The following is a 15,516-nucleotide window of genomic DNA, read 5'->3' on the forward strand; positions in this document are numbered from 1 at the left end:
AATGAAAAATATGCTCATGTGTTCACACGAGTATGGATAGAAGTAAAGACCGTGTGCAGTGATATCCAAGTCCATCAACCTAAAATGTAGTAACACAAGATTTATACAAATTTTGGTTATAAGCCTAAGAGATCAAAAATTGGAAATAAAAAAATTTAAATTAAATGGATTTTAGGGTTCTGCATATTGTTGTTAAAGGCTGATACTTTGGGTACGCATAATGCTTTTTCCAATTTGTGACAACGGTTGAAATTGGTTATTAGTAGGTTTTTCCCTCTATCATTTCCTTTTTTTAAGCACATGGCCAAGTTATTCTCCAGAATTATGTTTTTGGACTTCTCTAGCGCCTTCAACGCCATCCAACCTCTGCTCCTCAGGGACAAGCTGACAGAGATAATAATAATACATTTTATTTATATAGCGCCTTTCCCATGCTCAAGGGAGATGGGAGTAGACTCACACCTGGTGGCATGGATCGAGGACTATCTTACAGACAGACCTCAGTCTGGCGTCTTGGGAACTGCAGGTTTGACATTGTGGTCAGCAACACAGGAGTGCCACAGGGGACTGTACTTTCTCTGGTCCTGTTCAGCCTAAATACATCAGACTTCCAATACAACTCGGAGTCCTGCCACGTGCAAAAGTTCGCCGACGACACTGCTATCATGGGCTGCATCAGGATTGGGCAGGAGGAGGAGTATAGGAACCTAATCAAGGACTTTGTTAAATGGTACAACTCAAACCACTTACACCTGAACACCAGCAAGACCAAGGAACTGGTGGTGGATTTTAGGAGGCCCAGGCCCCTCAAGGACCCCGTGATCATCAGAGGTGACTTTGTGCAGAGGGTGCAGACCTATAAATACCTGGGAGTGCAGCTGGATGATAAATTGGACTGGACTGCCAATACTGATGCTCTGTGTAAGAAAGGTCAGAGCCGACTATACTTCCTTAAAAGGTTGGTGTCCTTCAATATCTGCAATAAGATGCTGCAGATGTTCTACCAGATGGTTGTGGCGAGTGCCCTCTTCTACGCAGTGGTGTGCTGGGGAGGCAGCATAAAGAAAGACGTCTCACGCCTGGACAAACTGGTGAGTAAGGCAGGCTCTATTGTAGGCACACAGCTGGACAGGTTGACATCCGTGGCAGAGCGACGAGTGCTGAGCAGGCTCCTGTCAATCATTGAGAATCCACTGTATCCACTGAACAGTATCATCTCCAGACAGAGGAGCAGCTTCAGCGACACACTGCTGTCACTGTCCTGCTCCACTGACAAACTAAGGAGATCGTTCCTTCCCCACACTATGCGACTCTTCAATTCCACCTGGGGGGGGGGTTTATCTTTAACATTATTCAAAGTTATTGTCTGTTTTTACCTGCATTTGTATTACTTTTTAATTTAATATTGTTTTTTGTATCAGTATGCTGCTGCTGGATTATGTGAATTTCCCCTTGGGATTAATAAAGTATCTATCTATCTATCTATCTATCTATCTATCTATCTATATACTCGTGGATATGTTCTCCTGCGGATAAGTCGGGACTTGATTTTACTGTACAATTTCTGATATTTTATAACTTTGGTCATAAAAGTTGAATGCGGAAAACTCACGCTATTGGTCCGAGAGATTATAATATGATAAAGCCCACCTGAGAGATTAACCACGGAGCATACTGCCTTTTTTTTCTATTTGGGTGTGGAAATGTGCTGTATCAGCACATGCTCCTATTCTCTCTCTAGGTGCCTACGTGACCACATGGTAATACCCAAACTATTTTGAAGTGAAGTTTGCACTGCTTTGTGTATCTCACACCTTCATACACCTTTATCACAAGATCATCCCTTACCTACGATAGAGCATTCGATCGGAAGAAAATATGAAGCTGGTTTTAAATTAAATGACATTGATCTGGCGAAAGAAATTGGTAACTGTGCTGCTAAAACAAAATTCGATGCGTCTGAGAAACTGGTGGAGTCAAGGAGATGTATATATGATAATTGTCATTTTCTCATCATGATAGCAAAATCCCACTTCCTGCAGGGCAAGATTGTCCAAATATTGTTTCAGGTTTGTTCCAACACTGCTTTTATAGAGATAAAGGGTTTGTAGGTAATCAACTAGATTCATACCCAGTGGCATGGATAGTAGACTATCATACAGACAGACATCAGTATGTGTGTGTCAGGAACTGCAGGTCTGACATTGTGGTCAGCAACATAGGAGCGCTGCAAGGGGCTGTACTTTCTCCGGTCCTGTTCAACCTATATACATCGGACTTCGAATACAACTCGGAGTCCTGCCACATGCAAAAGTTCGCTGACAACACTATTGTGGGCTGCATCAGGAGCGGGCAGGAGGAGTATAGGAACCTAATCAAGGACTTTGTTAAATGATACGACTCAAACCACCTACAACTAAACACCAGAAAAACCAAGGAACTGGTGGTGGATTTTTAGGAGGACCAGGCCCCTCATGGACCCCGTGATCATCAGAGGTGACTGTGTACAGAGGGTGCAGACCTATAAATACCTGGGTGTGCAGCTGGATGATAAATTGGACTGGACTGCCAATACTCATGCTCTGTGCAAGAGGACAGAGACGACTATACTGCCTTAGAAAGCTTGGCATCTTTCAACATCTGCAATAAGATGCTGCAGATGTTCTATCAGACGGTTGTGGCGAGTGCCCTATTCTACACGGTGGTGCGCTGGGGGGGCAGCATAAAGAAGAGGGATGCCTCACGCCTGAACAAAATGGTGAGGAAGGCAGGCTCTATTGTAGGCAGAGAGCTGGACAGTTTGACATCCGTGGCAGAGTGACGGGCACTGAGCAGGCTCCTGTCAATCATGGTGGGTCCACTGAACAGTATCATCTCCAGACAGAGGAGCAGCTTCAGCGATAGACTGCTGTCACTGCCCTGCTACACTGACAGACTGAGGAGATCGTTCCTCCCCCACACTATGTGACTCTTCAATTCCACCTAGGGGGTAAACGTTAACATTACATAAAGTTATTGTCTGTTATACCTACATTTTTATCACTGTTTAATTTAATATTGTTTTTAATCAGTATGCTGCTGCTGGAGTATGTGAATTTCCCCTTGGGATTAATAAAGTATCTAACATGGGGACACCTGTAGGAACTGCTTGCATCAACTATCAAGGCTTCATTAACTTCCACTGCTGTAGAACAGCTGTCAGTTGTTAACCCATTACTTGTTGCCTGAAAAAAATTCTGAAAATTACATTATGTTTCAGTTTTTGAAAACCAAAACTTTCTTTTTTTAAACCTCTGGCAGTCCTTCCCCCCACACTTGCTTTTGTACTATTTCAGGTTATTTACTCGTCTTGAATTGTTTAAAATTGTATAAAAACTGGAAAAATTTGGGTAATCTAAAACATGTCCAGTAGTGTATATAACTACAATTTCAAACTGCAATGACTTAATAAAGTATCAGAAGGCAAAATATGCTGAACTACATTAATCATTAAACTATTATTAAATATCACTACAGTATCAGTAGTACACACTAGAATAGAGGATATATGAAAAGTATCAATCCCCACCTCCAAACATCACTGCCCTTTGAGAAGGTGGATGAACGAATGACCTCAGGTGCCATCCAGGCATAGGTGCCTGCTGCACTCATCTTTGTAGTGCGGTGCCATTCTCGTGCCAGTCCAAAGTCGGTAATCTTGAGGGTCTTGTTTCCCAGGTCCTCATTCTCCACTTTTTCCAGGATCAGGACTGAACACCCAGAGATGAACATTAGGTATTCAGGTAGTTTTGGATGGTAACAGTGGAAGTGGGACAAAATGAAAAAGGAAAGGGAAAGGGAAAAAATGGCAGCAGCAACAACATAATTTGAGTAAATGGGCAGATGACAGGAAGTTGGTATGGCAAAATACAAGGGGAAAGAAATAGAAAGAGAAAAGAATTAGAAGTGTGAAGACAGTTTTAGAGTAAGCTCTAGTATTTTGCTCCTAATTTTATAGTTTCAGTTAGCAACCTTTGGCCACAAATATTCCTTTCTCTCCCCTCTTACTACTTCTTTCATACCTCTGTACTCTCTCACACACCAAGTAAATTTGAAGCAAGTACAGTGGGCTAAAGGCAGTGTTAATACTAAAGAGTCCAAGTATGAGTGTGATTCCGGTAATGTCATCTGAAAGTAATCAACAAGTGAGATGGTGAATAACCTAATAAATCTATCATACCAAGTTGTCATTTAACACAGCCAAAGGCTTTGGAATCAAGACTTGATTCGCAGAAATGGACATGCCTTTGTTTACATTTCTATTCAATTTAATATATTGTAACTTCACAATTTATAACTATTATTTTAACCCGAAAACTCCCAATAGTCTGAATTCACTTCACCAATGTGTGTGTGTGTGTGTGTGTGTGTGTGTATATTTTATTTATATATATAAAACCTTTAACAAAATGACAGACCAAAGCAAACAGTAAATGAAACACTTTGTGGGTTTTTAACTCGACTACATTTGGGGATGTGAACACGGACAGGTTCTATGGTTCTTGTCTTTCATGAGAGCCATTTTTTTCAAACAGCTACTTCTACCCATGAGGCTGACAATTTTTTGCCAATCTCTTCTTTACTATATCACCAGGGGGCTGTTCCACGAAGCGAGCTTATAAAATTGAGGATTATTTGTAATAGCCTCGCTTGAGTTAGCCTAACAGTTCACTTCAGGCTCATTGAGTTCCACGAACAAAATTCAGGTGTATTTAATCTCCGCTAATTCAAGCCAAGCTTGATAAGCGAGGCTCGTGCGCGTCCACGCGATATAAAAGGCAGCCTTGTTAATCGATGCTGGATAAGTAAGAATAGAAACTAAGGAAAGAGCTGCGTTTTTTTCGCAGGCGGAGCAAGAATTATTATTACAAGCCTATGAGGACTACAAAGTTATAATAACTAGAAAGGGGAACACGAGCTGTATTATCAAAGCTCGTGAGGCTGCATGGCAGAAAATAGCTGACAAGTTAAATGCGTAAGAACATGATTTTAGTAACTTTTGTGTTAAGGAAGTCAAACTATTTAACAACTAAATGAGAACAGATTCAAGCCTTCAAAATGTATAGTCATTAAAATTTCCTTTTACATATGCATTTTGTTACCAGTTGTAAGGTACTTTAAACTGCACAGGCTACTACAATGTCACACGCTCTGTCTGGTGTAACTCTGAGATGCCGCAGGCAGTTAAACCTGGATTTTAACTGTCCAAATGTCATTTCAATGCGTGCCCTTGTCTTACAATGGGCATGGTTGAAATGTCTTTCTGCTTGTGTTGCAGGATCTGAATATGGTGTGAGAAGAAACGGTAGACATGGGTATCCTCTGTCACCAAGCAGCACACCAGGAAAAATTCCTATAATGGAAAGTAGACACATTAGACTGTAGTATAATAAACTATAGTATATTTGTGAATATTAGTTGACTTGCCTTGTCTGAGGCTTTGAGCCAGTGAAGACTCGCGAAAAATTCTGGCATCATGTACTGATCCTGGACATTTTGCCACAATGTTTGAAATTAGATGTTCAGCAGTGCATAACATCTGAAACATTTTAGGAAATGGTAATGACATACATTGCTAATGTTGGACGACTACACTTTCACCTCTTGTATATAAATGTGAGATATTATCAGTACTTACCTGTACATTAATACTGTGATATGATTTGCGGTTTATGTAAGCAGGCTCTGTTGGACCTGCTGGAGCCTTTATCCTCACGTGTGTACAGTCAATGGCTCCAATGACGTTAGGAAAGCCTGACAAATTAAATTCAGTTACTTATCAGGTAATGATTTATGTGATGTAAATGAGTAGATGTTTAAAGATTAAGCACCATTAATTCCAAAGAAAGTTTCCTTAATGGCAAGAATTCCTCGGTGGCCAGGAAAGGTAATGAATATATTTAAAAAGGACTTTAATGCAACGCAAACCTTCCTGATTTCACGGCACACTGTAGCTTTGCTTAAATTTTCAGCATCCCCCACACTGTACAGAAATGAACCACTGGCAAAATAACGCAAAGCGATACACAAAGACTGTGCAACCGTAAGGGCTTTAGAGCAACGTGTGTTTTTAGAAATGTAAGGTTCCAATAACTGACACAAATATGCAATACTGTGTCTACTAAATCTATAGCGCTCGTATAAATAATCATCCGCAAAATGCAACGGATCTATCCTGGGCCGAAGTAATTGTGGAACCTGTTGCCTTAAAGCTCTACGAATGAGCCTCGCTCCCTCATCAACTGGATTATGAATAAATGGGCACGCCATGGTTATTCATGTAAAAGCCTTCAATGCACTCCTTGTCATTTTATACTTTCTAAGTAATTAGAATCGCCTGCATGTAATCTGTAATAATTTTATATTGGTGGGTCGATGTGTGCGAAAGAGGGAGAGAACAGCAGCAGAATAATCCCAGCCCCGCAGAATGTCGTGCTGTGACATCACATGGCTTGTCCAATCATATTCATCAAGCTAAGCTAAGCTTCACAACTAACCTGCCACAGAGCAGGCTTGTCCAAGAGCATATGTTGACATAGTAATTAAGCAGAGCTTCAGGTTAGCCTCGTTCGTGGAACCGAATTTGGAGAAATTAAGACGGGATTATCGAAATAAACCTGGATTTTGAGGTTAGCTCGCTTCGTGGAACAGCCCCCAGCACTTGCATCAGATTTATGTTTCAGAGACATTCTTGAAGGGTGAAGACAAAAGGTTATGAGTTCTTCTGCACAGCACTGTACACTCTTATCACAGCAGGAAGGCACCAGACGTCAACACGTCTGATGTATAGGGTGGTCCAGATCTAATCACGCAATTTTCATTACGATATAACTTATTCCGTTTAAAACATTGAAAACTCACCCGAAAAATCCCGGACCATCGAGAAGTGTGATAACTGGCGGCATGAACAATCATCTTCACGCCGAACTGGAATTGTCCCTGCATAAATCAAAGTCATCCAGACGATCTGGATCTGCATAATTAGATCTGGACCACCCTGTACTGACAAGAGACAACTTCCTGCTATGTGCGTAACAGTACAAGCAGACTTTCTATTGAAAATGAATGGGGACAGCTCGAGGCGGTTCATCACCAGCCCACCTCACAGTCACCTCCACTTCAGTATGCTGCCTGCAGTGTCCGCGGCACCACCACCCCCATTCAACACGCAGCCATCCGAGGCACAGTACAATGCTACCCCCCGCCGCCCCGTTCACCCACAACCAGGTCACCACTTGCAGCATTACCAGCCGCCCACCGAGAATGAATGGGCAGCCGTGTGTGGTGGGCTGGCAGTGAAACCGCTTGCCGCCGGGAGCTGCCCGAGAGACGCTACACTGCGCGAGCAGCGAAATCGCCCCCCTCCAGCCTCTGTCCAGCCACCGCTTGCAGTGTCCCCAGGCTGAAGATGATGGAGCGGCAGTTACTGAGGCGCATGCATTACAGCTGCAGCCCGTTCGTATGTCGTAGGTCAAATGTCCGTAACCTGGGGACTACCTATATTTGATTTCACTTGCTTTTATATTCTACTTACCACTCTCAAAATTTTTAAAAACAAGTAACTTTGGTTGTCTCAGTAAATGCAGGGTGTGTATTCTTTTACGGTTTATTTAAGCTTACGTCACAATTGCGACTTATATTCATGGGGTATGTCAGATTTGCTGACAGCGGTCGCTGACCTCATCGTCAAATTATGTCAATTTAAATGACTGAAAAACTGCTGCCCTTGTCTACTTTACCAGGCTGAGCGCCACTGTGCTGCCGGACAGAGCCAAAACTGTACAAAGGGTTAAGAGTTGACAAGTTTAGCAGCACTCTTAGCTCTTTTTCCCTTTTTTTTACATGTTGTCATGGTACCTAAAACACGAGACATCAGACAAGCTTCTATGTGGTTTGTTAGGTCCAAAGCCCCCATGCTTCATAATGAAGCCGCCACTGTACAAAGGGTTAACACATCAATTTATAAGTTCTCTTTAGACAGCTTGACACCAGAGTTCTCAAAAAGCTATTGAACCAAATTTTAGAAGTTCTAACTTTATTCAAATTGCCAGTTCTGGTAACATGTATGACAAGTTCACCCACAGACCCTGCCATTTTTTCCCCCCTCTTCCATTCTGCTTTAGTACGTAAAACACTAGATATCAAAAAGGCAAATTTCTCTGCTGTCTGGGAGTTTCATAACATACCCGTTCCTTATCCGTTAGCACTGCATTCTGTGCATTGTACTTCTGAATGAGTATTCATTGCCTGTCAGCTCTCCTGCACGCATAGCCCTTCTCTACGGCTAAAGCCCAAATCAAACCTGCTTGGTTTTAATGAGGCGAGTTGCAGACTTAGTTAGTTTTAGTCATTAGACATGTCACGACAGGTGACTGACTTCACAGGAGTGAGAGGCACGGTGGCACACTGCTGCCTCATGGTAAGGAGACCTGGGTTCGTGTCCTACTTGCGTAGAGTTTGCATGGTACCTCCGTGTCTGTGTGAGTTTCCTCACACTGCACAAAGACATGCAGGTTACGTAAATTGGCACGCTAAATTGACCCTGGTGTGTGAGTGTGTATCTGTGTGTGTTCGCCCTACGATGGACTAGTGTCCTTGTCTAGGGCTTGTTCCTGCCTTGCGCCCTGTGCTAGCTGGGACAGGCTCTAGCCGCCTCACAATCCATGCATGGATTAAGTCGGTTAGAAAATGACATGGCTTCACAGGATCATGCCACTGACGCCTTCGATTCACTAAGATCATGAAAATGAATGCTTTAATACAAAAACCACTGGAAAAGTTGTCTAGCGTGATATATAGCCTTACCTGGTCAAGGCAATGGATAGATCAACCCACCCTTGCATAGTTCTGCAAAAACCATTTAAAAACAGAAAAACTATCTGCCAGAAAATAGGAAAACATCTTTCTAGTCTTGTAAATATCAATTCATGCTTATTTTGAAAAAAGAGAAAAAAAAATGATCATGACCAAATTATATTTGTTTCCACTTAAATGAATAGTAGGAATGAGGAATGACTAATATTTTTAATCTCAATATGTACTGTAAATATCTTGAAACAGAAAGGTATCAGATCAAAAAAAAAAAAAAAATTCAAACTTTTTTTTGCTGTATCTGATATCTCATGGAAATAGTTTGTGGTAGAAAAATTCCAATTTCAAAAATGGATTGAGCACACCAAAATCTATAAAGTTCACTGCTTTTTTTGTGTTGGGGGAGATTTTGGTGCAGATAAGTATTACCTGAGTTTTAGACCTCCAAGATGGTGGGCCGGAGCTTCTACGGCACTCACTTTGTGTGATAGCTGGGCTTTAATAGATTTCAGCTCCGTGGAGAATTTTTACTAGCTGAAGGATTAATTAAGTTAATGGTGCATAAAATACCACTAACATTTCTTTTAAGAACAGTCACTGTGGACAGAGGTCCAATCGACTGTGGATCAATCCAAGCTCTCCTTCTTCACCATTACAATTACAAACAGGTTGTTCATAATAAGAAAATTGTTTTAAACTTATGAATTTTAGGCTTTCCATGGTCAGCCAAGTTTTTCATATCCATTCATTGGAAAAGCAGGGAAGCAGAGTCCTGGGGGAAATTAAATTGGTATATTAAAGAGATTATTAGACCCATTAGAACTTCTTGTAGGAGTTTATTTACATGCACAAACAAAACCATAAGGTGAGAAACACGGTTAAAGGTTGAAATCAAAAACATCCACTTACATACATCAATACTTTTTATAAGTTCTCGTTTGGCAAAACACTATGACATCATTAAATTCTGGGAAAAAAAATAAGTTAAACATCATCAGCAGCAGCCGCTGTGAATCTGAAAACACTGTGAAGCCCATTAAAATTTTCTTGCCTTTTACAAATACATTTAGTCCTCCATTTGCTGTGAAGTAAATAACATCCATCCCCTTTTCACATTGTTGACCTGAGCCCCCGATGAACATTAGGAACAGTGGCTACTGCATAACCTGATTGCACGGTTTCAATATATAATAAATAATATTTCTTTACATTAATATAGTTCTTTTCTCACTACAGATGTAGAACAAAAGGCTGGATTAAAACTGACACCTTATTGGTTTATGTTACAGGATTGCACATAGCACACTTTTTAAATGCTTGGTTGTGCGATTAAACCCTACAAAAGGTCAGTGCTGCTGGGATAATAATAATGCAGGTATTTTACTTAAATAAGTATTGTGTTAGGTGACTTGTTACTTAAAAAGTAATTAGACTACATAAAGCACATTACACTTGTAATAACCTCAACACTTCTCCCAAGGTTGTAGGCTTAGCACTGTATGTTTAACTAATGAACATAACTTTAGTGATTTCTGAAACAGAGACCGATTACTTCAACCAGGAGAAGAAATAATGTGATCGTCCAAGCGTTAGCCACAGGAAATTATCTTGTGGATGCTTCTACCTGTGGCTGCTATAAGCGTGAGCGAAGCTGAACAGCTGAACAAATGGCAACGGACATGCACAGACCGCAAATCAATAAATGTAAGCCAGTTAAGGGTTTACATGGTCAAATAGCTTGCAGCGAAATCTACATGTGTAAACCTGGTTTCTCAGAGACCAATATCCCGGTTTCTTTAACCAGAATATAGTTTAAATGGCATTTTAGAAATGGGGTATCAATGAAAAAACGGGTTATTAAAGAGCACATAAATGCAATATATGAATGACAAAATTATATCAATATGTACTTTTTCTGATGTGTTTGGCAAGCAGAAGTTTCTAGAATAACTCCCACATCACAAGTATGACTGTTCTATTTAACTGTTTCCTGGAGATCCCTTACAAAGGGGACATATTTATGCAATGTGGCATCTTGAAGGGGATGTAATAATAATTCTTGGAAAAAAAAATATCAAAATGCCATTTGAATTTGCAGAACCGAGTACCATGGCTGAGCATTATGAATACTTAGGCAAATGCACTAGTCATCTTCCAAGGTGTCATTAATGCAATTTTTATGGGTATTGCCAGAATCTAAATTGTTGTGCACATTTATTACATTCTTATTTTTTCACAAAATAAAAATTGCATATTAATTGCACCACTGCACAAAACTTTCAAAGCCATGCCCTTCAATTCTTTCAAAGCTGGTCAGAGGTCACAACAAGCTTCCCAAATACACTTGGTTTACTGATGCCCAGCTTGTTCCTAAAAGACTGGATAAGGTCTTAAAGGCAGCGCAGGTGGCAAAATGCACTAACACAGCTGTGATATGCTTTCTAATTGGTATACAACTTTGAAATCTCATGTCTGTTCTTCTTAGCTGAGGCTGCAGTCTTTGGCAAATACAGAAAAGTATGAAGTGAAACACAAAGCACTGGACATTCACTTGCTAGCATTGAATGATCCAGGCCCAATCTTAATAGCTCCCATGTCAAATCTGTTTCTGAATCCAGACTAACTACAGCATTATAGAACTTCCTCTACCTCTCCGGTCTTGTCCTGATAACATATGGCTTCGAATATGGGCACTTACATCTTGATCAGCAGAAGTGCATTGAATGCATATTGAACCGACACATCCATCATGTTAAAACCCACCATAAAGGAAATTATCTGATTGTCACTTTGGAATAATGTGATAGAATGTAATCAGATTTGTATGGGTTTGCTAAAGACACACAAAAATTTCTTGTGTAAATGCAATACATGTAAAAAGTGTTTACAAGGTATCTGCATACAACTGGGATTCAATTGCCTGACACAATAACTTTTGATGAAGTGTTCAATCAAGTAGTTTAAACCAACAGCAAAGTAATGCCAATTGGAACTACAAGTAATTAAATCATCAATTGTCAATGATAAGGGTTATTGGAACAAGCCTACCTATACAGAAAGTACATCCAGCAGAACATCTGAACAGTTAAAAAAAAAAAAAATAGAAGGAACTTCATTCCCAAACAAGCAAGTCAGTTTTTACAAGTTAATTCCACGATCAGCCTGTTTATAATGATAAATACTTACCTTGTATCAACCTACCCACCACAAACCTCCATTACCTGCTTTGAGATCTACAGTTGTGCTAAGTACAGGATTATAAACACTACTAACTCTGCAATCTAAGACCCCAATTTACTTCTGATAAATGTTAAGCATTCATTTGAAGCAAGCTAAAGGTGGTTTCGTTTCTAATTAATATAAATAGAAAATAACGGTCATATTTATGATATTCTTTTTGGTAGTACAAGATCTATGTAAATAAAAAAAATAAATAAATATACAGTGGAGTCTCGCTTAGCCTACCTTCCCTTATCCAACATTCTGTATTATCTGACGTACCACCGGAAAAAAAAAAAAAATGCATCAATCGGCAACAAGAACTGCAAGTTGTGAGCGTAAACATAGTCTATTTTTGTTGCTCCCGACTCTTCGCCGCTAATTACAGTGGAACCTCGGTTTGCAAGCATAATTCGTTCTGGAAATGTGAACGCAGTCCAAAGCACTGGTACAGTATATCAATGCGAATTTCCCCATAAGAAAAAATGGAAACACAGATGAATCGTTCCACAACCCAAAACTACTCATATAAAAATGATTAATCTATACTAATAAAAGGCAAAGCCCACACTGACTCACTCACTCACTCATCACTAATTCTCCAACTTCCCGTGTAGGTAGAAGGCTGAAATTTAGCAGGCTCATTCCTTACAGCTTACTTACAAAAGTTGGGCAGGTTTCATTTTGAAATTCTACTCGTAATGGTCATAACTGGAACCTATTTTTCTCCATATACTGTAATGGATGTTAGCTCGATGGCCGTGGGGGGGCGGAGCTGCGTGTGACATCATCACGCCTTCCACGTAATCACGTGAACTAACTGTGACCGCAGTACGTAGAAAAGAAGGAAGAGACCCAAAGAGTGCTGAAGAAAAATGCAGAATACTTTATTCGCGAGATACAAGTTTAATGAGAAGACACGAGGGATAAACGAGACAGGATCACTTTGTAAGGGAGTTAAAATTGCTGTAGCGAGAAACCTTTAAGTGCCAGGTCTTAGCTAACATTAAATAAAGCCGTGGACATCGCAACATCACACAAGAGGGCAGCTCACGTGAACTGACTGAACGCAGTACGACTGATCACTTCCATGCATCAAACCTGTTCAAAAAACGCATTACACAATTGACAAGGTAGGAAAAGAATATGCTCCGAGTTGAGCTCCACAGCTAACGCGGTCTTGCGGAACCAACTTCGTCACGCTGCCATCAAATACTCACAGAAAAATCCAGAAGTTAATACACACACACATTATATATATATATATATATATATATATATATATATATATATATATATACACATATATACATACATATATATATATACATACATATATATATACACATACATACATACATATATATACACATACATACATACATATATATACACATACATACATACATATATATATATACATACATATATATATATACATACATACATACATACATACATACATACATATATATATATATATACATACATATATACATATACACATACACACTAGCAGAATACCAAGCCACTTGAGAAGTAATGTGTTAAAGAAGTTATGAAAAAGAAAAGCAAACATTTTAAAAATAACGTTAGATGATTGTTAATGTAATTGTCTTGTCATTGATATGAGTGTTGTTGTCATGTCTATCTATTTATATTATACATATACATATATATATATATATACTAGCAAATTACCCGTGCTTCAAAGCGGAGAAGTAGTGTGTTAAAGAAGCAATGAAAAAGAAAAGGAAACATTTTGAAAATAACGTAACATGATTGTCAATGTAATTGTTTTGTCACTGTTGTGAGTGATGAGTGTTATCATATATATATATTTACACACACACACATAAACATATATATATACATATCTATAAAATATACACATACATATATATATCTACATATATACACATACATATACATACACACATACATACACACACATATATACACACAAATACATATATATATACATACATACACACACATATAAACATATATATATACATATACATACATATCTACATATATACACACACAGCTATTTCGTATCAGTGCAATACGCTGCTTGTTAAAATGGATAACTCCGCTCTTACGTGCAAGTCTGCGTGGATATTATGAACTATCGTATTTGTTCAAGTTCTATTTAAATTTTAAATAGAAGGAATTTTTATTTAGTGGACAGAAATATCTTTGGTAGGAATGGTAAAAACAGACAGGAATATTATTCCTGAATAAATCAACTCAAACCTTAAACAACTTATAATATTTTGCTCTCCATAAAAATATATCCTGTCTAAATTATACAAGTTAGAAATAAAGTAAACATTAAAAGAACAAACATTCAAATTTCTTTACTGTTATGTAATTTTATATAAAAAATAAACTTAGATTTTAAATATCCAAAAGATTTTGCTCTCCATAAAAATATATCCTGTCAAAATTATACAAATTCAAATATGAACATGCTGCATAACAAAACCTGGAAATATAAATAAAATGTGTTCCTTTCAGCAATAACAAATCAAATCATTCAGTTGTCTTTGCTCATATGTCATTTTAGAGCTGGACGCCTGGCATCTTTTTGGCAACAAGTTCGTTTATGTTTGGTGTGAGGTTCTGTGTTGTGGAGATTCTCAGGATGGATTGCAGGTGCTCATCAGTGAGCGACTCCTGTGTGCTGTTTTGTTAGTCTTTATCACTGAGAAGAGCTTCTCACACAGATATGTGCTACCAAACATGCACAAGGTTCGAGCCGCATGTAGACGGACTTTTTGTTCTTCAAAGTCACCAAAGCGCCGTGCAAACTCAGTGCGCTCAGTTTATCAGCAAAGTGCGTATTTGGGAACACCATAGTGACGACTTGGTTTAACATTACTTGGCAACAGGGAAAGAGGGGAAAGTTGCACTGGTGCATTTGTGTCTCCCATAAAAGCAGCTTCACTTGAAATCACTTTGTGATTGTGCACGGGTAAAAACGTCCGCTGAAGTGTCAGATTCTTATTTAATTATTCTGCTTTCTGTATCTTCTGCATTGCATTCAGGTTACCCTGATGTTTTGTCTCATAGTGCCGTCTTAGATTAAATTCTGTAATTACAGCCACATTAGCTCCACAAATGAGACACACGGGTTCAGTAAACATATACTCAGCCTCCCATCTTTTAAAGGCTCTATTTTCAGAATGAACTTTTCTCTCAGCATCGCGTGAGCTAGCTTCGCAATAACTTGCAGCATCATAAGCTAGACTTGATTAACGCGGTAAGTGTTAAAGGCAGCTGAAGCGCTGCATTATGGGATCTGTAGTTTATTGTGTTACCAGCGCTTCATATACCTGGGCCATTAATAACAATAATACAGTATATAAAATGATCTGCGGGCGGATATAATTACACGCCGGGCGGATGTGGCCCGTGGCCCTTGAGTTTGACAAATATGGA

The 15,516-nt window shown here is 39.2% G+C and overlaps 1 protein-coding gene across 2 annotated transcripts in view; it reads right to left on the reverse strand.

Moving 5' to 3' along the window:
• Window positions 1–15,516, reverse strand: part of map3k9 (mitogen-activated protein kinase kinase kinase 9) — a 150,514-nt gene that overhangs the window by 97,931 nt on the left and 37,067 nt on the right. For both annotated transcript variants that reach the window (XR_005631310.1, XM_039741833.1), the window contains exon 3: window positions 3,569–3,749. Coding sequence is in view for 1 of the 2 variants with exons in the window: in XM_039741833.1 (XP_039597767.1) it covers window positions 3,569–3,749 (181 nt within the window). In the remaining variant the exon portion in view is untranslated. The remainder of the gene's footprint in view (window positions 1–3,568; window positions 3,750–15,516) is intronic.

This window comes from Polypterus senegalus, chromosome 18 (genome assembly GCF_016835505.1).
Source record: "Polypterus senegalus isolate Bchr_013 chromosome 18, ASM1683550v1, whole genome shotgun sequence".
NCBI lineage: Eukaryota > Metazoa > Chordata > Cladistia > Polypteriformes > Polypteridae > Polypterus > Polypterus senegalus.